The sequence below is a fragment of the Anneissia japonica genome, unplaced genomic scaffold (genome assembly GCF_011630105.1).
Source record: "Anneissia japonica isolate Jap-2015-1 unplaced genomic scaffold, ASM1163010v1 scaffold287827_len377088_cov200, whole genome shotgun sequence".
Taxonomy (NCBI): domain Eukaryota; kingdom Metazoa; phylum Echinodermata; class Crinoidea; order Comatulida; family Comatulidae; genus Anneissia; species Anneissia japonica.
Window position 1 is genome coordinate 230,986 of NW_022743068.1, and position 26,130 is coordinate 257,115.

The 26,130-nt window shown below is 31.1% G+C and overlaps 1 protein-coding gene across 6 annotated transcripts in view; it reads left to right on the forward strand.

Moving 5' to 3' along the window:
- The window catches only part of LOC117119360 (ras association domain-containing protein 1-like), a 38,417-nt gene extending 13,716 nt beyond the window's left edge, over positions 1-24,701 (forward strand). For 3 of the 6 annotated variants that reach the window (XM_033264150.1, XM_033264149.1, XM_033264155.1), the window contains 5 exons: positions 20,224-20,366; positions 21,017-21,115; positions 23,165-23,344; positions 23,819-23,942; positions 24,562-24,701. In XM_033264150.1, the coding sequence (XP_033120041.1) occupies positions 20,224-20,366; positions 21,017-21,115; positions 23,165-23,344; positions 23,819-23,942; positions 24,562-24,686 (671 nt within the window). In that variant the 3' untranslated portion in view covers positions 24,687-24,701. Of the gene's footprint in view, positions 1-8,702; positions 8,963-14,488; positions 14,694-18,164; positions 18,315-20,223; positions 20,367-21,016; positions 21,116-23,164; positions 23,345-23,818; positions 23,943-24,561 lie in introns of those variants that run through there. The other 3 variants (XM_033264151.1, XM_033264152.1, XM_033264154.1) reach the window with 3 other exon arrangements.
- Positions 24,702-26,130: the final 1,429 nt, after the last annotated feature.

The window sequence follows — 26,130 nt, forward strand, 5'->3', positions numbered from 1 at the left end:
TTAACAGCCTAGGCCCAGTTGAGTCATAGCGAACATCGTGGGCTAGCATGACACGGTTGCTCTGTACACATTCAAAGGTTAAAGTTGAAATCGTGACCATTCAAGTGTTTTATTATGAGATCATGATCTGGGGCAGGAAGATTATTAAAAATTTACGAAACCTGATTTATGTTTTATTTCTTTACTTTGTTTTCATTTTGTATTTTAAGTTTTTCACTTTTAATTATAATTGTTATATAATGTGTGTAAATGGACAAAAAAAAAAATAAATGAGTGCACATGAATCAGTGACATACACATTCATCGTGGTAATCGTCAAACATGTGAAATTACGGCAAACAATGCAGCTGGGTACAGTCGGATCGACGCTTTGTCGCCGGGATTTGTTCATTATTATTTTTTAATCTAAAACAAAGCATGTCAACTATTGAATTTAATTAGGCCTATAGTAAGTCTCATCTTCATCTGTTTTGTTGCATTCCTCAAATTCTGACCTGGGCCTGGCCTAGGCCTACCTGGGCCTGGCCTACCTGCAGGGACTAGCCAAAAAAAATCGCGTCAGCTAGCCTTGGGCCTAGGCCTGCTCGACTTACTTAGGCCTTTTGGTTTTTAAGAGCTTACACGAATACGGCGACCCCCCACCCCCAGGAAAACGGGGGATGGCACCCCACCCCCGGGAAAACGCGGAATGATCGCCGACCGGCACTTCAAAAAGCTGGTGACATCCCTGTTGACTATACTGTGTTAGGCAAAATCTGTACAAAGTATAAGTTGACAACATGCTAATGTACTGCAGTGATGTTATTCGATGTCCTATAGTTCAGTAGTGCTGTTTTTTTTAGACACACTGTGGGCACAGCATTGTACATGATACTGTACATTTTGTTTACAGGTACTGTGCCTAAGATATTGTAATTAGAATACTGTGGATATTAGTAGTATTTTGTACTGTGCCTAAGATATTGTAATTAGAATACTGTGGATATTAGTAGTATTTTGTACTGTGCCTAAGATATTGTAGTTAGAATTCTGTGTGATATACAGTAGTTGGTAATATGGTGTGCTATATATAGCTCTAGAATTTGACTTAGACATACAGAAATTTCCATTTGATAATATATTCTAGTTTTTATTAATTATTCTATTTATTATTTGTTTCATTAATTCTGTAAAGACATTGTTTGATGGTGTTTACAATCTTATTGATTATTCATCAGTGTAGTAACAGCTTGCTTTACTGCTTGTGAAATGAAGTCTCACAACATACTGTACAATAAAACTTCCAACTAGAGATATCGATCAGTTTTGGGGGGAAAAACAGTATCATTTCCTTTCTGCAATCCACTCATTGGGTTTACTATAGTGTGGGAATAAGGATTGGTGGCCATGGATGCATTTATTTATTTTTTTTTATGGTCAGAATTACAAACATTTTATTTCCAGGCCTGTATAGTAAATTTCTCAAAACTCATGCACATTACCAGTACCTTTGTAAATTGTAGAATATATTTTTTATTGATGTCTATATCATGTGAGCTATTTGAGGTCATTTGTAGTTCACACATAATTATATTCATCTAACTATGGCTAATTATATTCATCTAACTATGGCTTCAATACTGTGTTTATAATTAGTAATGTACTGTGATGATCTGTTTTTAGTTTAGACTCCGATGTAAAATATGCATGCATAATACTTTTTTTTGTATTTAAATTAATTCTTTTTATGATTTAATTTCAAATCTATCCCTGGTAGAAATTCTAAAACTTGGTACTCAATTATCATCCAGGAGCTAAAAACACCATTCTGAATCATTGATCTATTTTTAGAATGATTACATCACCATGTCTGCAACGTGGAAATTATGATGTGGACAGCGAGATGTCTGCATTAATATTAAATGCACAATTAATTGATTATTTTCAGTGGAGCGTTGCATGCTAAGTAGTCCGAAATTATAATAATAATAATTATAATAGAAGAGGTCAACGCCATGCTTGAGTGATTGTGATGATGCAATAAATATCTGCTGCCCTCTGTTGTTTGTCATATTTTGTAGAGTTTTTACATTAATATTGAGGGCAGTATTGTAAATTGTGTTACAGTATGCAGTAATTCAGTATCATAAAATACAGTACTTCATAGCTTTGAGTAATTCCTTTCAGGATGCCTTGCTTAAATGTTTGACAATCCCTCTGTGTAAGTTGGTCATTGGCCTTGACCACCTTGCTTGATTGGACAATCCCCCCATATATTGGCTATTTGGCTAACACTTTTAGGTCCTGAATGTACTGTGCTAAGGTTTAAGTTGTAGGTAGTGTGACAGTAGGGATTTTTTGGGGCTTTTTTCTGTCATAAGTGATGGCCTATAATTATTTTATATTTCCTATTCTATGGAGGATACAGTAGAAAAATATAATGAAAATTGAATTTTTAAATTGTGTCCTATCAAAAAATACCCTTTCGTATTGCCTGGTTTTGTCCGGGTCTTTAGCATCACCAGTCTTAAGTGATTATGGTGAAAAGCTTGATAATAATGTAGGATTAAAATATAGACGCCAGACACAAGCACATTTCTAAGTACAGTATTGTCTTTATAAATTTTCTATTGGTATCCGTAACTAAGGTTAAACACAATTACTAATTAATCTGATCTGAAATTTATGATGGATTTATCTTTTTAGATTTATGAAAGCTTAGATTAATGCTTCAAACAAAATGAAGTGTATTGTTGTTATTCTAGAACAATGCAAAACAATAGAAACAAAAAGCATTGTTTTTGATGGTTTTCGTTTCACTTTTAAAGTAGTTTTATTGCATGTTAAAAGTAAAATAATTAATGATTCTGCTTGATAAAAGTATAAATTAATGAAATCAGTTCAATTTTCATTGATGTCATCAAGGATTCATACTTTAATGGTTGATTCTATTGGGTCTGTCATCATGTGAACCTAAATCTAAGTATGGATGACTAACAATCTATTTTAGGAATTTAAAAACATCCTGAATAAAGTCTTAAGTACTGTAACTAAAATGACTTATGTCCTATAATTATTATATTATACAAGTTTTAAATAAAGTCAGGCTCCAGATGAAAATTTAAGCATATTTGATGAAAAACTCAGCAGCAGTAAATGAGAAATACAGGTTTTTGAATATTTATAAAAAGGGAAAAAGGAGCGTAACCACTCCCATTTTCCACCTTTTTCCCCCAGTTTTTAAGTAGTCAGAAATCTGTATCTCATTAACCGCTACAAAGTTTTTCGTCAAATATACTTTTTGTGTCTTAGAAATATCAGTTGTAAAACATATTAAAATTGTATTTCCTCTGGAGTTTTACTTTTAAATATTGAATCATTTTCTAATCTTGCTGCACTACTATTTCCTATGCTATCAATGTACACACACCTTCCTATAAAAGCATTAATGATTGTTATACTTAGAGTATATAATGTTATTTCATTAGAGCATTATACATAAATGTTGTTTATATTTCACAAGAAAATCAGCCTAAAATCAGTTTGACATTTTTTAATGGGTGTACTAATAGCAAGTCAACGACCGGATCCTCGCTGATCTTAAGGCTACAGTGCCTGGCTGAAGAAGATTTCATGGGCTGCACCAGGACAGTAATTCTTCAACCTGGAATAACTTCCTGTGCCGGTCTATCTCTTTAACTTGCCTGGCTTTAATCGGGAAGGAAACCAATTGAAGCTCGGCAGGAAGGCATTTCACATGGCTGAATTCCAATAAAAATCTTAATATATCCATTCATAAAGATCAGGATTTGACTCACTGTACTGGTAGCGAAATTGAATAATATGATCAAACATTTATATGTAGAAACTATATTTAATTGCTTTTTATACTGTGTTACGCAAACACAGATTAGTACCTTTGCAGCGCACTGTAGCAGAGCTGTGGGATTAGCCCATGGTAGAAACTACCAGAGCCCAGCATGTTGCTAACAGAGTTCCTGCATGCACCCACGGTTACAGTGATGCTGTTTTCGTTATTAGGGTCAGTCCTCCATTTTAAATTTTTGACACCCGCGTTGATTAAGTTTTAATAATTAAATAATTTAAAAAATTAATTTGAGTTAAGAATTGTTTAAGCTTTGACGTGCACTGTTGTGTCGATGCACCATGAGCTTCTTTTTAGATGGATACTGGCTCAAACAAATTTTCAGTAAATTATTTATTATTGTTACCTCATGGTTAAGAGAAGGATGGTAATTGATGGATGGTAGGTAGATGATTGATAATGGTGACACCAGCTACAGCAATGACTACAGTATAGATTTAAGGATGCCGATTATTGGATGATTGATGAATGTAAAGTTGTTGGATTGGTAAAGGGATGAATAGATAATTGAGTAATGGATAGATACTTCAGTTGAGTGACAGGTGATTGATTGATGATGATCATGATAAATGATTGAGTGATGGAAGATTGACAAATTATTGATTGATTTTTGAATGAGTGGTAAATCTGATAGATGAGTGAATAATGACTTTTAAAAAAATGTTTTCATTTTAGGCATTTTCAATAACTTTACCACTTGTTTGTAAATCCTTGATTCAAGCTTTCTGCTGGCAAGTCCGCGTCAGCCCTAATAATCCTTTGGGGGTTCTGTTGGTTTTCTTACTGAGACACAGCATCTTCAGACATTGCTGGAGGTGTGCCTCTCAGTGGGATGTTGTGAACTACTTGTTTATACGCCACATATAGATCTTAGTATTTTGCACTATCAATACAACCATTAACATTACTGTAAACCCTTAGGTGTCAAAACTATTAGTTGAATACAAATCGTACCATCTGTATTTGGAGAGGATTCTAATTTAATATAGTCCATTCAATTATTCTATAATAACTTCAATTGAAATCATGCTTCTTAATACATTTCTGCCTTATTTTGCTGAACAACTGTTGAATGACTCGCAATTCATTGATCAGTTTTCCTTGTTATCCTATTCAAAGTACCTGGTATTCATTTGCATCCTTCTTAGCTCAGGTGTCAACACACATGTCCGTATGTTAATTAATTGGCACGCACGTGCAATTATGGCTCGGTGACGTATTCTATTGAATTGTAACATATTCTGCCATTTATATGTCTCAGTTTCCTCTGATTCAGCTGCAATGAATGAAACATCATTTGCTAATTCGGAATTATTACAAGTTAAATTAACCTTAATTGGAGTTCAAACTCGTCAAAGTTCCTATGTTCATTATGGTGATGGTTGAGGACAGTTTTAGTGACATATCAATTAAAATGACTCGCGTGGGAATGGTGTCTAAATTTTCAATTTAACAGGGGCGTGAATAGCTTGTTCCTTACCCGCATTCCTATTGTAATATGTTATTGTAAGTGATTTGTGCTGCATTTCACCTTGAAGTATACATTGTAAGTACTGTACTTCAACTCAAACCCCAAAATAGATAGTATTTTATTCATTATTATTAGTGGTTGTGAGATGAGCCTATTACCTTGAAATATAAAGTACTGTACTTCAACTGATAACACCTTCCTCCAAAAAAGATAGATATATTATATTTAGCTTCCTCTGCCCCCATTATTACTGGCTCTGAGAGGAGCCTAACCTTGAAATATACAGTAACATGTAAGTATTGCTGTACTTTAACTGATAAACCCCCAAAATAGAAGGTATTATATTCAGTTTCCTGTGCCCCGTACCTAATTATTATTATATGTGCGATGAACCTATCTAACTGCTACATAACCTATGAACTATATAATCTCCTAACCCATATATTTTAATTAGTAAAATGAAACTAGGTTGATGCTAAGATAATAAATTTATTATAATTTGTTTTGAAAGCTTTTTACTGAATCAATACAATGCCCCTTACAGTTTAATATTGTAACCTTCATTTTCATAATATATATTAGTCTGGGATATCTGTTGACTATTGGCCACTGGTAAGTCACAGAGGACCTCTACACAATTTTCTGACATAATCAATTTCAAATCATCGAAGTTGTTTTCTACTTGTTATCGCCATGGGATACTGAAGAATTGTCTCTTTTTCAGGCTTTATTTTTAGAACATCAGTAGCACTTTAGATCAGGCATAGCTTAGATTCTTTACATGTTATTATACCACATACTGTAGGAGATAAAGGCAATTTTGGAACATTGATAGCCTTAGAAAATAGTTAGCACTGTTCATACACAAGACTTTACTTGGTGGAAAATGTCTTCTGGTAGATTCACTCGCTGTTTTCAGATATCAAAGTCAACATACACTTTCTCCATTACCAAAACACTATGTGAGTACTGTATTGTTTTAATCCTAATACTATAATAGTTATTAGGATTTTGCTGTAATTAATAGCTACTTCTGTGCTTATGTCTTCCTGTCTCAGTTCCTGTTAATGAGTCTATGTCATATATATAGTTAAAACTGAACATATATTGAGGTATACTTGTTGTACACATATTAATCATCCTCAAGTAAATTAGTAAGAAAGTTCAGGGGTCCTGACGTGATACCTTTACGCAGGCCTTGAATCAGGTAGTGTTTATAGTTACCAAGCTCAGTATAGGAAACAAAACGGGCTTGGCTTTTCCTGTAAGTGTTGACCAGCCCTACCATAGATTACCCTTGATATAAAATCCTGTAGGCCATGGTCGCTTTCCTTTAACTTGGTATTGGGATGACAGTCCATGTTATTTTAATAAAGTTGTTGCTTATGAAAACCAAGACTTCTTTTTATCTTTTATGTTACTTAAACAACTCTGTTCCAAGAAAAAAATAATTACCGTATGTGTCATGATACTGTAATACCGTTGTACTTTATATTTTATCAATTATTACTTTTCTGCTCACTATCACCAAAATTACATACTGTACAACATAATTTCTTAATGAAAGTTTATATGAAAATCATATACCGTAAAACCTTAAATTGAAGTCCTGGGCTTATTTTTTCTTTTTTGCAAACTTTGGATGAGCATCTTTTCCAGATGGACTTGTTTTCAAGGCTACTTTTGCAAAGTAAGGAGGGGATTTTTTTCAAAATGAATGCTGTAAATTTTGTGAATTTGTACTATAAAACAAAAGTAAGGCCCCTATAACATCAATCTGTATCATGGAGTGTATTTAACTGGCATTAAATCACCTAAACTACTGTATAAACCAAGCTTGTTTTTAATTTATTTTGTTTTTCAAAAAGAAGCTTCTGCTATCTTGAAAAGAAGCTCATGGGCTTCTTTTCGAGGCTAATTTTACAAAGTAAAGAGGGGTCTTCAATTCAAGATGGGTTGCATCTCTCGATTAAGCCCACTGCCTTCAATTCGAGGTTTTACGGTACCGTAATAGTAATTCTGCATTAGTAAAGACTTAGAGTAAAGTACACATTTCCAATCGTGCATTCACACTTCACCTGCTGCCTTCACATCCTGTCTGTTGTTTACTTGATGTCTTTCATTGTCATGGTAACTAACCTCAAATGAATTTAATGTTGATTATTTTTGATTAATTAAATTTATTGTTAATCTACTTCATTGCCGGGTCTTGTGGATTTTCCCATGAATGAAATGCATATGACGAATACTGTAGTGATAACAGGAACTGAATCAAAACACGAACTTTACAGTAAGTTCTGTTCACATTACCAAAGTTTCATGTTGATAAATACCTATAACATGACTTTCCTTAAATTTGTAGTGATATGATCATGCTTTAAATATGAGTGTGATATCATATCATCATGTCCATATGGGCAAAGGACATAAACTTGTCACATGCAATAGGACATTGCAGACAGATATTAAGAAGTTACGAATTTATATATTATTCCAGTATTCAGGATTTATACTTGATTAGCAATTAGTGACTAAGAAGTTTTTAATGAGACGGACATAGTGGTTTTCCATGTCATGTCTTACAGGATCCGACCACCTGTGTGTCAGCCACCTGTATAATATCACCTGCATCAGACCTCACCTGTAAAGCTGTAGTCAAAGGGTCGAATAATTATTAATTTGATTTATAAACATCACTATTGATTACCTTTGTAAATTTAAATGCTATTTGTGTTGAGCTAGAAAAGTAAACATTTGTTGGAATTACGTCTTTATATTTTGTTTTAATTTATATTTACCTTTTAAAAAAAATATTGTATTTTATATAATTACCATTTCTATCCTTTACATACAGTAGACCCTAAAATTAGCTTGTAGTCATATTTTTAATAAATTCCCTATGACTTTAAGAAATTACTTGATTTTATCCACCTGTGCTATCGCTCCTCAAAAATAAATAAAAATGATAATATGTCATTAATTTAAAAATAATTTGGCTGGCTGACAGAGCAGCAGCACCACTGAGGTGCATAAACACCTCTTCTGATCCCCATCCCCCTTTTCAACTAAAGGTAAGGTTTGTTTGTATACATTTACTACAATCTGATTCACTATTAAGGAATTCACTATTGTTTGAATCTATTCAACAAAAAGTTTAATGGAAGGAGTTTTCAAAAAGCTAAATATTTGGCACTGAGATAAAGGATAAAAGACTCCCATTCATGAATATTCTACCAACTATTTACCGACTCCCTAATAAACTGACCAATCAGAAGGGAGCTCACTACAGGAAGGCAGGAAATGAATGAATATTCATTATATGAGGTAATGGAATGATGTCATTACTCCCTCATGCGTCTAGTCGTATTCATGCTGGTTTTCAGTTGAGTTAGTAGTGCGGCTAGCTGATTTGAATATATCTGAAAAGCTCTGTATGAAATACATGTAGAATCTCATGTTGCACCCACACTGGTTAGAAAAGGAACAGTACAGAATGTTTGTGATCCTGTGCTCAAAACTAAGACAAACTTTCAGCAAAGCCGTGGAATGGCTTTCCTGGACATACCGGGATAAGAAAAAACCTGAAGTGAACAGTAACGGAATGATCATTGCATGTGCTAATGGAGGTAGGTGTGTTGGTGTTTTAGGTTACCCTCTTGCCGGCCATTATGATCCCGTTAAAGATTATCAAAACAGGATTGCATCAAGTTTGCCGACTGAGCAGAAATAGATACATGAATAGCTACAGTAATTATTAATTACTTAATTGTTTTTGGATAACCCATTGATATCTTAATTAACAAGTAGACTTGCATTGCGTCATCTCTTCACAGCTGTTGAATTACCATACTGATTTAAACAATTTATAATAGATGCCAAGAGAATGTCATTAGGAGACAGGCTATGCTTAAGCATTGCATATGATTATGTAGTCTAGAGACTACATAAATTAAAATATAATTTGACCCCTAGGAATAACTAGTGTAATTAGTGACTTGACAGACAGAATTGGTTGTTTTTAACTATATCTCATTGGAGCTTTGATTTTTTTTTAAAGTTTATTTTAAGTTAACATTAAAAAACAAGATATTTTTAAAGATGTTGTTCAAGAAGGTTGTAGCTACTTTATTTGTATTTTATTCAATTTCCAGATATAGGATACAGTATACACAGAAACATGATGTTGTAAAATGACTAAATTAACCCTAAATCTATACCCTTAAGATGCCTGGAAGGCTGGGACACTGTAGGTGTCCAAATCTGTAAAAATTCATGTCAAAAATATAATCAAAATGGTCAGTACTCATTGGCAGATTCAAAGGGGTAGGGTAGGTGGAAGCAGGAGCGGGCCTCCTAAAAATGTTAAAAATTAAACAAAATTGATGGGAAAAAAATTTAACATCCTGTAAGTTATACAAAAGTATATTAGTACCGGTAATAGTAAAGGAATTATTTATTTGAAAGTACAATGATGTACATTTTATAATTTTTAGCTGTATGACACAGTTGATAATTTTTGTATTGAAGTACTAATATTAATAATAATTTGTGTTTGTATCAAGGCAATATATAATTAAATGTTAAAATTAAAGAGAAGGAAGGCCTTCATTTCACAGGATATTCAAAAACAATATTTGATTTGGATTAACATTACTGACAACTTGAACATTTCATGATGAATAGTACATCTAACTACATCTATCAAATTAAATTCAAATCATTTCCATTTAAAAATTATTTTCAGAAAATTTAGTGGACATTTATGGCTTTGATTTATACAAATTTCAGTATTTTTTTTTTTTACTCTATACTAAGTACTGAGTGTTATGCTTTTTCTAAAGCAGTTGTGGGGTTGAGAAAAACATGTCTAAAAAATAATAAGATGTTTGAATACATTCCATGATTGATATATGAACTCAATTTTGTTTAATGATAATGTAATTTCTACTAAAAATGCTGGAAGGGAAATAATTTCAAGCTCATACCAAATTGTTTGTAAATTTGTTGATCATTTTTGTCATTTTGCTATGAATTTGATACTGAAAATATTTACTGGCAATGAGGATAAGAAATTCAAAATATTTGGTATTTAAATTGATTATTCCAGCTCATTGCTTTTTTGACACAAATTGAAATTTGCTAAATAATAGAATTTCTATTGACAGTGCACGCGACCAAAGTTATTGTTCTTATTTCTTCAAATCTTGAACAATAAAAATAATTTCTTAAATGGAATTTCCAGCAAATTTAACCTAATTGCTTATTTTTCTGTTGCTTAATTGTTCCTTTGATGTGTTGCATAACTAAATTTCTGTCTAAAGAGTTGTTTTTTCACTTTAAGTTCTTGCACAACTTTGCACATGGTTTATTGTGTAAGAAACGTATTTAATATCCAACATTTTTCAGTCATAGTGTTTCTCCAATGATTACGCTTCATTGTTTCAATTTTAAACAAAAGGATAATTGTATTTGGGGAAATTTTCGGGATATCTCAGTAGCCTTTGATTGTTTTTTTCCCTCGCTATGCAGAAAAAAAATCTATTGTGTTTGCAGAAATAACATAATTTGGAGGGAAACTTCATAGGCTATTTTCAATGGGTTTTTAATAGTATTAGATATACTTAAGAAATGTTGTTGCTACACCTGGTTTATACAGGAATTTACTACCGGCATTAATTTACAGCTGTGATTCTCTTAATGAAATCTGTTGAACATGTACACTACAAAGGCAACTCATAATAAGATGTGTGTGTTTGCTAATATTATTAAATGTGAAAATAAAATGTTAGTGTTTCAATTCTTCACTTAGTATTTAAGTTGCTACTTAATACCATTACAAAGTTTCTATAAACATATAAATCTACCTGTTTTGCTTTAGACAAAATCTAAAGTGATACAGGTAGATTTGTCTGTTAATTAAACAATTTTCATTCAAGTTTAAATTGACGTTGTTACATCTAGTGGTTAGCATGGAACTGAAGCTTTGGTGTTAAAATGCTTGCCTTTTAATTCCAGGGTCCTACGTTGAAATTCTTGATTTAATTGAAATGATTTGATAATTGATTATTACAGATGAAGGTATTGTAGCCTTATAATGTATTTCACATTAACATGTCTGAATCAATTCTACTTCTCGTTTGTAGTACAACTTTTGAAAGTAGGTTGAGATATAGGAAATGTATGATGAGTTCAGCTGGGAAAATTTGCAGAGCAACTGGAAGTGACATGGGAGTTTGAATCTACTTCCATCTGACATCTTAAACTTTTTTTCTCCTTTCACAATTCAAACATAAATTTGTTATCATTATTATCCACAAGTACAGTACATGTTCAATAGGCTGAGATATAATTTTCCTATTTTTATTATATTACCATTCAGTGTGACCTGGTTCAGTTACTGTAAGGCTATACATGACTCACAGTGTCCCACCAGCATTTTGGCCAAGAGGGTCTAGCCGAGGGAGGGTACAGAAATGAGTCACAAAAAAGTTAACGAAACGTCAAATTGGTCAATTTATTTTGAAGACCCTGAAGATAGTATGACAGGTTCCCTGCTGATTAACATGTAGGTGAGATTTGAGGTTGAACATTAAGCTGTGGAACTTTGGTTAAGTTTTAATCCCAGAGTAGGAGACTCTTGTCATTAGTTTTTGAATAATGTACACAGTAGTATGATCACCAAAATATCCTGTTTAAAATGGCAGTGTATCAATAACAACAAAAAAATCTCAATGTCAGTGTTGAAAGATCTATCAATAGATTATAAGGTTCCAAAAAGTTTTGAAGATTGAGGATGTTACGATCGATTAAAAATCTTACATTTCCTGTTTATCTAGGAAAGAAATGAAGGACGATTTAAACACGCTTAACATCTTTAATATAACAACTAAGACAAACTTGGCAATTTCCTCAAACTTATGTTGAACATTAAGATTTAAGTTTTTAGTTGAAAGAATGTTAATAATCCTGCAGTGCTCAATTATAACATACTAAATTAATAACGTATATTAGTCTTACATTGGTGCTTTGTATTTTTGATATATAAAATTAATTTGAAATAAAATTGCAAACCAAACAATTTATTAATGTAATTTTGAATGATATTTAGATAATACTGGTATACATACACATTATTATAGAAATATAATAAATTATTAAAATTGAAATAATAGAAAAGAAAATCCAAAAATTAAAATTGGAGGAGCTGTCAGTGGTGATTATACTTACTGTCAGAAATGCTTTTTAGATTGATGTTTTTTGAACTGAATGTTTCCATTGAGATTTAGATTGATTTGTGTTTGATTTTATTATTTTTGATGGGATGAATATTTTACTAACGATAAAAATTACAACACTGCAAGCACTCTTTAACAGATCTAGTCTGACTATTAATTTACATAGGAGCTTTCTATGTGAATTTATGCAATGTTTAATCGTAGAATGTATGTTTGATCCTCAAGATTTAAAAAGAAAAAAAGTTGGTTTTTTTTTTACTTTTTGTGGATTTTCTTACCACATGATCTGAATGCCAGATTATCCGGAAACAGAAACTCCATTAACAACATAAGAATGAAGACTCAAGAGATGCATTCTAACTGTACAGTAATTTTATGAAATTTAAAGTTGATAACCCAACCAAAACTACAGAACAATGTTTTGTTGTTTTGATTGTACTAAAGTGGCATTCTTCAGTAATCCTTTGGAAAACTTCATTTTTGTCACCTTTTCAGTAAAAGATTACCAAAGTGACACCATACATTATACTTTTATCCAACAAACGACCGGGAGTAAACTTGCTTTTGTTATTTCCAATTTTTCTAATAAAACTAACTTATGATTGACGTCATCGGTTCGCAAGTCTGGCTTTTGGCAACTTTTGATTTGATGCCACAGCAGGATCTAAAACAAAGTGTTGTGTTTTTGATTTTCTGCCTGGGTGTGGTAAGCCTACTCTCCATGCATATTTCATTTAATTCTCACTTACAGTAACCAGAAACCAGTTGTCATTTATAGATTTTGAATCATAGATTGGTTGAATAAAACAATGAATTTTGCTGAAAGTATTCTGTGGATTTTTATTAGTTTGTTTCGCTGGTTCTTCTGCAGTAAGTCTCTAATGAGTCAAGTCATCTAATTAGCCTTTAAGTAATTAATTTTGAGAGTTTGTTTTCTGTTTGCCATGTTTAAAAGAATGGTTCATATGTTTTTGTGTAAGTTGTTGGTATATTTTTATCTTTCCTTCATTCTGTATTCGGCCAGGCACTAATTTCTTAAAGTTTAGACTTATAGTTCAGTAACTTTCTTCCTTTCAATTGAATTAACATAGCACTGTTTCTCTAAAACAAAATACAAAACATATTTTATTCAGTATGGGTTAATTGTCATTAGAATTATTAAATGGTAAACACATGTTAATATAGCTTGAGAAATTTCTTAAATCTTTTACTAATTTTTAATAGGAAGTACAGTACACATAGAATTAAATCTTGTATCCATCATCAACTAATAATATTTACAAATTGGCTCTGCATTATAATGAAATCATAATATACTTTGATAGATCTATGAAGACGCTGTTGATAATTCAATAATCTCGATGATTATGTTTTTGATGATAATAGTAATGATCATATATATGACGATAATAGTAATGATCATATATGACAATGATATCTGATGTTATCATACGATTTAATAGAATGATTAACCATTTTCTACAAATTTACTGTTTCTAATACTTAGAAGCAAATAAAAATGTTTTGTGTTTCTGAAACTTTTACAATTTTTTTCAAATATAACCTACAATTTAAAGTCTTCAAACACTTAAGCTTTTTGTGTGTCTTTCAGTTTTGAAAACTCCAGGTATAACATTATTATAGTTCCTATAGGAGTTTAGTCTTTCCTAAGTTACTTGTAATCTTTATTATGGGAGTCCTGTAGGATTTGAACCTAAAGGTTTTGGCTGCAGCAGTTCAGAGTTCATATCCTGTTGATATCAATATTAGCATGCTGTTACTCGTAAGCGAGGCTATTGTTTTTATGAACAATTACTTCATTATCCAAGTCTTATAGAAATAATTATGGCTTTATCAATAAGGTCAGGGTGAGGTGGTGTTTTTTTCTTCTCAAGGAACAAGGAAAGAATGAAAGTTTTAACCTTACTCAGCATATGAATTAGCAGTTTCTTTTTGCTGGGAGCATTATGTACCATGCTGTTAGGTTGCTCACAGTGTACAAAACCTGATTTTTAAGGTACTTAAAATTGGTAGTGAATATTGTTTGTGATCATGAAGTTTATTAAGCATAAGTGTAAATTATGTGCCTGGATTAAACAAAAATTGGAAGAAGTTGACAAAGGTGAGTTTTAAAAGTTGTTGGTATTTCACTGAACTCAGATGTTGCTTTATGTCCAAACCTAAATTGTGTTCTTAGTTTTCTTCAAGAGGTGTTAATAATATTCGTATAATCAAGTATTTTTAAAGCAATATTAAGTTTTGTAGATACTTTTTAAGTTTAATATTTATGCTGTCTTAGTTATGTAAGTGTTCTTAACATGTTAGTATTCTTAAAGTTATGTCATGTATTTTTATATTTTCTATTTGTATTTCTAATGTATTTTTGTAATTTTATTGTAATTCTGTTTTAACACCATTAGTCTCCAATTCAATTTTATATTGCTATTGACTTTTGCTTTGTGAATTTTTGTACCTGTTCTCCTTTTTTGTGATTTGAATTTGAATAAATAAACCTGAATAATAATGTGTAATAACATTTCAGAGTATAAATTAAGTCAATTTAAAATTCAAACTTAAAATAATTATTTACTAAAATCATTCTTATGCTTCATTTTCTTTGCTTCAAAGAACAAGCACTTTTTAGTTATTTAAAAATATTAGAAAACATTTAACAATTTCAGAAATTTTATTACATTGTTGTTCTAGGCTTGCAGATATGTTGTCATTTGGTTGTGATGAATAACTCTTTAAAAATTAATCAGGCATACAGTAATTATGTAAAAAAATTGTTGAAGTTCCATGCTTAGCACAAAATGAATACAATGTATATTCTGTAGGAACTCAAATGATATTTCTTGAATAATCAAGTGAGGGATTGTTCAAGTTGTAGTATGCTGTAGTTGCAAAGGGATGATTTAAAGCTACGAGGCCAATTGAACAAATATGCTTTAATTCAATTTACGTTTTGACAGATTGCTGCTGTAAGGTGACTTCAGCACCTATCCCTACTTGTCACCGATTTCATATTTCAAATTTCCTAGTTTTACTTTTCAAAATCAACTTTTTTGTTTAAGTGAGTTTGCAATAACGTTGCTGTTTAATAGGCTTAGGATAACAATCAGGAATTAACCGTTTCCCTCTTAAAAACCTATCTTGTACTAAGTAGATTAACTTAATTTATACAAATTATATGTAGTACCTAATTCAATTAAAATACCTGAGATTTATTGTTTCTCTTGTTGCAAAATGGGAAATTTAATTTCAGATTTAAGTTAATATATTGAAAGCTTGTTGAAACACAAAAATAAATCACTTAAGAAAATATTAGAAAACCACATTTGTGAATAAGTCACTTTTTCAGAATGTTTAACATGTATATAAATCAGACACTTATAAAGTGCCAAGGCACTGTGCAGAAAAGAGAATTATATTAACCATGTAACTTTCCTAATTTTTGTATGTTTAGTAGGTGAAGAATCCAAAGTAGCAGTCTAAAAATCAATGCTCTGTGGCAATATGATATTTTTGGTTAAAATATTCATAGTTTTAATATTTCGATTTCTTATATATTATCAAGTACTAGGCTCATACTTTTCGTAGTTAGAAATAAGAAAACGTAAGTTATTATTAGACTTGTCAGCTGTTCTAAACAAAAGTAATGTCTTTATATTTTATAAATCAAAACCATGATTTATTTCAGAGGTTGTATCTATTGTAGACGTTTAAATGAAAAGTTTGGTGTGGCTACTAACGTAGATACATCCTCCAATCAGCTGTTGTGTTTAGAGTTTTCTTCATATTGACGTACAGGAAACCTCCAATTCAATTGCAGTTACGTATTCTCAATGAACGAATGACAGGAAACGGCGCATATGTTTGCCTATTGTGTTGGGTGTAGTCCAAATTTATTACTAAAAACATTTTAAGTTGATGCTCTAAGCGTGGAGTATGGTGTATGTCAGATTATTATTATGTTGTTGATTTTTTTTTTTTTTATTTCAACAAAATTTTGGTATGTTACCCATAACAGGATATGACATAAAATTTTACATAATATTAATAACATCAAAATCTAAATTATAAGAGGAAAAACAATAAACTCCAAAAAAAATAAAACACATTACACTTAATGTTATTGTGGTTGTTGCTTATTGAGTAAATTGTTTTTTTATGCATCGGTATTTATGTGTAATATGAATTTGTCTTCAAAATATCATGAAATAAAATCATAAAATTATTTATTTTATAAATTTTAAGCAATTTTAAATTAGAGAAAATTGTTATTGTTGAAATAAGTTTAGCATTTAAAAAATGACTTTTGACTCAAGGGAGGCAACTTCTTATCCAAATCCCTTAATCCTGTCTAGTTGTCAATGAGTTGACCCCAATAGGTGTGGAACCTGCCTACACAAACAAGAAGTCAGTTTATTCTTTATAAGGAAATTTTTAAATTCCATAACTGAATATAAAATAAAATGAATAAAAGAAGTGTCAAACAGATTGAAGACCTGAATATAATATGAAGATTATGCTGAAGAAATAATCATCCATATCTCTTAATCATATTTTGCGAAGATTCCCTAAATGATAAAGAAATGGTGCTTTAACTACCATATGTGATGACATTGATGTTTCACGATTCTGACCCAGAATAATGACTATTGGTCTCTTCATTGGTGTTCTTAGGACCAACACCATCCCAGTCTTCATAGGAAGTAGTTTTTTAACCCAGATATATTTTATTGGGTATGCTGTGAATATCATTTTTTTTTAATATGATGTTTACTTAGGCTTGATGTTATCAAAATTAAATAACATGTGCAGTACAACTCAAATTTAAAAATTTGCTAGAACATAAAAAATTTGCCAAATTTTATATTACTACGGTAGTACATAAAACGAAAAATGAATTAAGGATATCAATCTATTTCCACTTATGCTTCAGGGCTGGGATAAAAATCGGGAGGGAGTCTTCGGTTATGTCTGGAAAAATTCCACATTAACCACCGTTCTGAATTTATGTCTCATTATTAGTCATTGATGAAAACTTATATTCAGACATGGAAGTTTGATATGATTTAAAAGTGCTGTAAAGATGAAATTTAAAGCTAATATTCTGTAACTTGATATCGACTTTAAGATACTTTATAAAAATATTTGACATTTTATAATCTACAACTTACGTAAATGGCTTACGCAAATAACACATGGATTACAATAACTAAATGGTTTATAATGGATTAGAAATATATGAAAATAATCTATATAAAAATATGGATGAACTTCAAATATTTAGTCTTTTCTGATTTAAATCCTAATAAAAATCATAAATAAAATAACAAATGGCACATTAAATATAAATGAAACTTAAGAAACTTTATGCATTGTATATCCATGAGTTTCTATTGGAATTTTAATGTTTTTATTAAAAATAAAAATTACAACATGCTTAAAAAACTTCTGCATGTAAGGGTCACGTGACAAGTAGGTGGAGTCGTACTTCCTTGTTGATTGTTTCGATGGACAGTATGAGAGCATGGAGTTATAAAACAAGATCTCCACCACGGTATTTTGCATTGCCCAAGGATAGTACTCAAGATCGTCTGCAACTCAGTTTGAGTTGGTTTTTCATGCAGATAAATTGATACTATATAATTAAACAATACCTGGTGACACTAAACAATGCCATTGGATATATATTTGCTACAGAAGCCAGCGCATAATTCCGGAAACTGCGGTTATGGTTCGTTAAAATTATTCATTAAAAATAATGTTTAATTTACTGTAGATTAGATACTGAAACCTGGCTTGCATTGTTTCTTGAAAATCATCAGTAGGACATACAAAATTTAAAATAATTTTGTTATCTAAAGTAAAGATTGAAACCTTTAATTCTAGGATTTTTAAATAGCTTTGACAAAGGACTTTTGGGGGTGGGGTGGAGGGAGATGGGGTGTAGGGTTGATATTTAATAAAGGAAGAGGGCAAGCTTGATTGATTAAAGGTAATCTATTCCTGAAATCTTTAAGTATATGCACCATGTCATTTTTGTGCAATAGAGAATTTACATTTACATTACTGTAACATGTTTACTACTATTTTTGATGAATTTCAGAATAACTTTTGTTTATAGAAGTTTTATTAACAGTTGAAAACAATAAAACATTCTTATTAAATTCAGTAAGCTCGCCTTGAACAGTTATCTCAAACTTTAACTTCTCAGAACTTGTACAGGAGATTAAATATGGAATATGACTACAATATTATTTATCATTGACATTTCAACATAATTAATTATTATGTTTCACTTTAAATATGAAAATTATTGCTTTCCCTGATTCCAATTAATAATGAATGAACATGATACATTTCCTATAGCTAATACCCAGATACTATGTTCTCCCGATGCAATTAATTATTTATGTATTGAAGAGAAACTATATACATGTTGTGTGGATAACTTTATGCTGGTCATTCTACCTTGGGCCAAGTTGGTCATCCTGAGTCGGACCCCGTATGACTCTGAATACTTTGGGTCATAACACTTAACCATTTGTGCTTAAAATAATATATACTCTATATACATCTTCTTTTTTTTTTTTCAATTCAATAATTCTTTATTTATCCCTCATGGGGCAATTTTAAAACAGGACTGAAATACTCAATAAGTTAAAATCATTTATAAACATCGAACAACAATAATATATATAAAACTAAATAAATAATAAGTGTATAAATATAAATCACCAAAAAACATACAAAAGAGACCAACCAGAATCATAACTATAAAAATATATGTAAAAAGCTATCGTTATATATATTACATTTATCTCATATTAATTATTATTACATATATTGCCTTTATATTCTACACTAAACTATATAAAATAAGGAAATGGAAATAATGATATGCATGTGAACATTTGATGACCTGCTCAGAACATCCAGTAGGTCATGGGTCATCATAGCACCGATATCAAAATTTATATCATGTACTAAAAACAATGTTTGATGCGAACATGGAATATGATAATAATAATAATAATAAATACTTTAATAATCAATTTCCATTTTCAAAAATATATATAGTAGTAGCACTAAGTAAAAAGGAGTCATATTAAAATTAAAATGCACCATCAAAATTTCTAGAATTATTACGGTTTTATGATTGTTTTCAGACTCAGGAACATATTCTGATTTTGTAATCGTTGCCTCTCTTTAAATAGCAACTGAAACAGCAAACATCAATCATGCTGTATAAAACTATCATAATATATTAGTTTCATTGTTCATAATCAGTTTCATTCTATTTCTGCATTTTTATGAGTTACTTTGAAGTAAGTTCAAAATACTGTCTTTTGAAATTTTAACAAAACACTTAAACATTAATGACAGGAAACAGTGCATATGTTGGGTGTAGTCCAAAATAATAATGATAAATTTAATCAGTTTCCAATTTCAAAAATATATAGTACCAACTAAAAAAATTTCCAAAATTATAATACCGTTATATGATTGTCTTCAGATTCAGTATTGTTTTTTTTTTACTGTATCCTGATTTTGTAATCGTCGCCTTTCTTTAAATAGTAATTGAAATGGCAATACAGCCACTGACTTCCTTTAACAATATGTCCCTTGTTCTTCCCTTTTAGATTGCAATTATACTTGTCATTACAAATGTGTGAAGGATGTCAGGCTAGGCTGTAAGAAGACACAAGAATTCAAAGACCAATATGAAGAAGAAACAGACAGTGGGGTGGCAGATTTAGGCCCCACAACAGTAGTTCCATCAAAGGTAATGAAGCCATCTTTAACACCATATTTAAACGAGGGTGGTCTTTTGGAAAGTGAGGATACTTTATTTTAAGGGTTAATTAGTACAGTTATCTATTTAAAGGGTAAATACTGGACCTGTGTGTACCATACCACTTGCATACTTTGAGCATGAGTATTCATTTTTTTCCTAAAAGTTCTCAAATTTGTTGTACTTTTCTCGCCAATTTTGATTCAGGTCAAATATAAGATTTTAGGCCTGTTAGCCTTGACACTTATCAATATTCTTCAAATACTCAAAAAAGGATTAACTCGACTGAAAAATAAGTTCCAATTTGTGTTTAGTATTGTGATTGGTCATACAATTGTCACCTGATCCGTGTCATTGCCCAATAGAGGTAGCTTCCTGTCTCCTGATTTTTGAATGATGCAATTTTCTTCAAGTACATAATTACCTATAAAAATATAACATATAATAAAGGGACTGAACCCTGAGATTTGATTGATTAGGAGAAAACTGAATAATTGATTGGTTGGTTGATTTATTTTTTAATTAGATGCCATGTATCTCTGGATCATGTACGTGTTCATCATATGGTTTTTGTCATAAAAAAATGACTAAACATATGTTGACTGTAAATAATAACTGAATAGTTGTTGTTTTGTTTTCAGATTCCCGTAGGCCCTTGTTCTCAATCGTTGACGAGGTCTCAGTTAAAAGACAGAATTGATCATTACAATTCAAATGCAGATGGAACAGCAATTACTTTGGTAAGGATTCAGATAAAAGTTTAATTGTCCCATAATTTTTTAATCCTTATATATAGCAATCACAAACTTTTTTTGTACTGTATTACAAAGCTACATATACATATAAATCTGTCTCTTATACACATCTAGATATTGACATCATAACTGACAACAAATTACAAAAAAAAAACCAGAAATTACGAATGCATGTCAGACGTAAAGCCGTGCGACATAGCTTCCTCAACTAGACATACAGTAGATATTCAGTATATAACTTTCAATTTATTATTTTGCATAACACTCCTTTTTTTTAAGAATGCTTGTTTAATATATTTTCAGAGAGAGGAAAGGATGTTTAATACATAGTTTGATTAATATTTAATTAAAATATTCACTAAATGAAATATAAACATCCTGATATGTACATTATGTGATTATCTATGATATTGTGTATTCACTGACCATTAATACTGTGTTGTTGATATAACGTGTGTCATTCAAATAATATGTAAGTGTCACTTTATTGTTGACAATCATTAGAGTACAACATCTTTATTAAACAATTTAAAGAAACAGATCCTAGAAGTGATCTATTATAAATGAAGACATTCAATGCCACCTAACAACTAAAGCCGTTCTCTATTGAAGACTCTATATGTGATTTCACAATGTTGTTAAAATATCATTAGTTTGACTCTTAAAAAGCATTACACACTCTGTATAAAAGTCCTTCTGAAATATTCATATTTGTCTTTTGCCCTTGCATGTTCATCTTGTGGTCAATTAATTTTGCAGACACAAAATGTCAGAGGCCTACAGTATGTTGAATCATGAGTGATGCTGGACATGAAATCATATTAAGAAGAAATTAATTTCTTGTGAAATAACTGTTAATGGCTAACAGACCAGTTTTTGAAAGTCTCTATTAAATCTATATCAAATTTCTTAATATCTGTCACTGTTTTGTATCTTTGTTGGAACAGTAGAAACAACGAGGAAAACAGGAAATTTGAATGGCATTGTACTTGCCAAGGGGCTTTGTGAGATTACGTGCTATAATACAACATTAGTGTCTACTGTTGAAATATTTTATATTTTTTACATCAATTTTTTGTGTCAATATTTTCACCAACATAGTAACCCTTCACATTGTGTGTGTGTGTAGTTGTATGCTGTGTAGGTGGAGTTGTATAAATGAACACTTAAATTAAGATTCGGTTTTCATTAGGCAAGACATAAAAATTAGTTAAAATGTAATAGTTGATCTGTCATTTGCAATGAATAACATCAATTAAAATAATGATGTTCAATATTAATAATGATGATGATAATGTTTAATTAAAATGGTAATAATGTTTTAATACAGCTAATAATATTTATTATTAATTAAAAATAATGTTTAAAAGTAAAATTTGCAATGAATAATGTAATTATGATGTTCAATATTAGGTGTACATCGTCTTTAGTAGCTTTGCTTTTTTATTAGAAAAATAATCATCATAAAAATAAAAGATAAGTGCTCATTCGAGAGCCACAGAAAAGTGGTGTTTAATTGGAGGTGGTGTTTAATTTGAGGGCCTTTAATTAGATAGCGGGAGAACTATAGTAATAATGTTTAATAAAATGTTAATGTATAATAATAGCTTTATGATAATGTTTCATTTTAATCTCAGTTAATAGAGCATCACTTGTTGAAACCAATATTCAGTATTTTTCCTTTACATTTCATTAAAATTAAAACAAGTAGAGGTTCATTTCGAATCAGTTTAGGCTCCAATGGGTTGGGGCTTCCTAACGAGGTGTAGTCATTCAAAGAAGTGGATGATGAAGTAGTTTTGTGAATCAACCTGAGACAACGTTTATCCAAAGCGTGCATGTCGAGGAATACAGAAACATGGCGCTGAATTCAAGACCCTTGGGCTCGTGTAACATTCATGTGCATGATTCAGTTTTCGCGTCCACGTGATTAATGCCAGGTTTTGAATGTATGTTAGTGATGAATCGCTTTAAATTAGATTACGTTGCAATGTTCATTTCTGATTAGGTCCAATTTGCTTTCGTTTTTTGCAGGAAAGTGATGGCTGCAGTTTTGTGGGGTCAGTCAGAGTGAGGCTAAATCTTTCCCGACCAATCAGTGTTCCCACAGACTCCCACATGGCACATTGTCACGGTGCACAAGAGCAGTATGACCATTGCGAGGACACAACACGAGCAAGAACATCCTTCTTTCTTCCAAAAAATACTGTAAAGGTAATTAATCTACATTCCTTATAACCAATATCATTCAATATTGACAAAAAGTCGTTTAAAATTGCTGAAGGATGGCCAAATTAAAACAACAACGTGTTTCTCGCTCCTTTCCCCATTTTTATTTGGGCCTGTCCATTTCATATTTTTTAACACAAGAAAAACTATCTTGCATGTAACTAACATATAATATAGAATTTGTTGAATTTCATTATTTTAAGTTTGGTAGTGATTTCATACTGCTTTACCTTAAGTATCTCACTCGTAGACTAACACTACCAATGATTTGTTAAATAATTTTTTAGAATCTAATGATTGATCAATTTTTTACCTGTTTCTAAAGAAAAGATTTTGATGATTAGACATTGTTATTTTTATCAGTAGGTTTTTCACTGGTTCTGTTAACAATGTTATTTTTTAACTTTATAATTTTATGATTTTATTTCATTATTTTTATGGTTTGTTTTCCTTTTCTAGGCTTTGCACATTACTAGTGAAACAACAGCACAAGAAGTAATAATGCTTCTTTTAAACAAGTTCAAAGTCATAGACAACCCACAGAAGTTTGCCCTCTTTGAAAAGAATGATGAAAATGGAAATTGTAAGTAACATATGGCCAACAGATTGCACATGGCATAGTGGGCATTGAAAATTCCTGAAAATATTCCTGTATGATTAATTTTCCAGGCCTGAAATTTAATGGAAAATATCAATTCTACCTCAAAGTAATTGAAAATGTCTTGAAAGACGTTTGAAATGAACATGTAACAATAAAAAGGAGAAATTGCTGAAAATTTAATATTTTAATTGGTTTTATGTCAGGACATTCTGGATACAGTATTGAAAGTCAATGAATTTTATTAAAAGTCATGGAAAAGACATTGATAATGACACAAAGTCATTGAAAAATATTATGAAATACTTTTAAAAATAGATAATAATAATGAAGCAAACATAAAATGGGGAAATTTCTTAATATTTGTGGATTTCTTTTTGTGGTGGAATATCCTGCATAAAATTCACAGTAAGCATAAAAATAGTAAAGCAGCAAAATTAAGAAATTTCTGAATTTTTGATGTGTTGTTTTCGTTTTGGCAAGTACAGGGTATATATACAATGTCAGATCACACTTGGTGAAGGGGGATTAGTAGGCTGCTGAATGAATACAATGTACAATGGGTCTATCTGTATCTAAATATTTTGTTATATGTTTTCTTCAGCTTGCATAAGACGTTTAGGTGACCAAGAATGTCCATTATTTCTTTGCTTGTCTTGGGGTGGTGATAACGGAAGGAAACGATTTTTGCTGCAAGAAAATGAAACAGGACAAATCCTGGTAAGTTAGAAGGAAACACTAGAAAATGTTAATTTTTCATATTTGGTCAAAATTTTGGATTGTAATATTCCATTATCAGTCGTTACTAAGAATTAAATATATGTTTGTAGAAGGTTTTCCCTCTTTTCTTTGGGAGGCTGTTCGCCCTTGTATTATTTTTCATATATATCCAAAAGTTTGATTGAGGTATTCTGTCAGAGCTTACTTGTCTATAAGAAAAGTCAATCAATAAGAGACAAGTGAAAGTTTTTCCCCTTTATTCTTTAGAGGTTTCTCTGTGTTTTTCGGTTAACGAGCACACGTTTGCCCTATGATGTATGGAGACATGAAATTTAACATTTCAAATTGACATTTGTTTTTTTTACATGTCTTATTTGAGGCTTTAAGCAAGTGGTATTATTTTATTCATGAAAAAAAAGGTCTGGTGTGACTAGACAACCAACTTTAGAGTCTAGAATTTTCATCAAAGATTTTTCCCAAGATTTTTACTATCGCAGTGTTCTTGCACCCCAAATATGATGAAAATCAAAGCTTATAAATCAGGATTTACAGAAATATATTATTCAATGAAATTAATGAAAAACAGAAACAGGGAGCCAGTAAAAGTTCCAAATGCAACATGTTGTGCATGTGTTATTATAGGTTTTGGGTCATTTGGGTCTTCCCATCATCTGTATAACATTGGATGCAACTTATGCTAGCGTTAGGTTATTGAGCTGAAAGTGTGAGAATACTTTAAAATGTTGGCAGTACATTAGTTAACGTATGGTGTAAGCTGTGCTAGCCTAATAATGCGTGTCTTAATATAGCCCGAGTCTCATTATGAGGCTCGGAGGGTGCAGTTTTTTTAGTCGTGAGAAAAAAATCCTTTAACTTTGATAGGAATTGAACCCTGGAAGGCAAGCATCTTAACCACTAAGCTAAAGGTCCACCCAAATCTTTCTAGGTGTCAACACTATTGTTTGCTGCCAAGTGAATGTTGTGAAAAATTAAGTGAAATAATGTTGTCTTGGTACGAAAAAGAGCCTTTTTGGGCAGGAGGTCACATTTACATTATTCTTTGCAAACGTGTACCAGGTTTATCAAATTTAATAAAGCAATAATGAAATACATATTCACCATCAAGCAATGACACTTTCCCCAGGTACATATTCTGTAATACTTGCCAGTTAATATATATATTAATTTTCTGTTGTATTTATTAAATTACAAATTAAATAGAATATTCTCTGAACTTAATCATGAGAAAAGATGGAAATGATTGTATTAGCCGCTGGTGATAATAATCTGGCTGTCCGTCAAGCTCAACCTCAGCTCGACTTACTGCTGTGATGCTAAAGTAAATAGGTAACAGGTTACCTGAATCGAGGGCTCATTAAGCATACTAACAGCTTGACATCAAAGATAATGGTTACAAGTTCTGTTTCGGATAGTTTTTATTTAACTGCCGGTG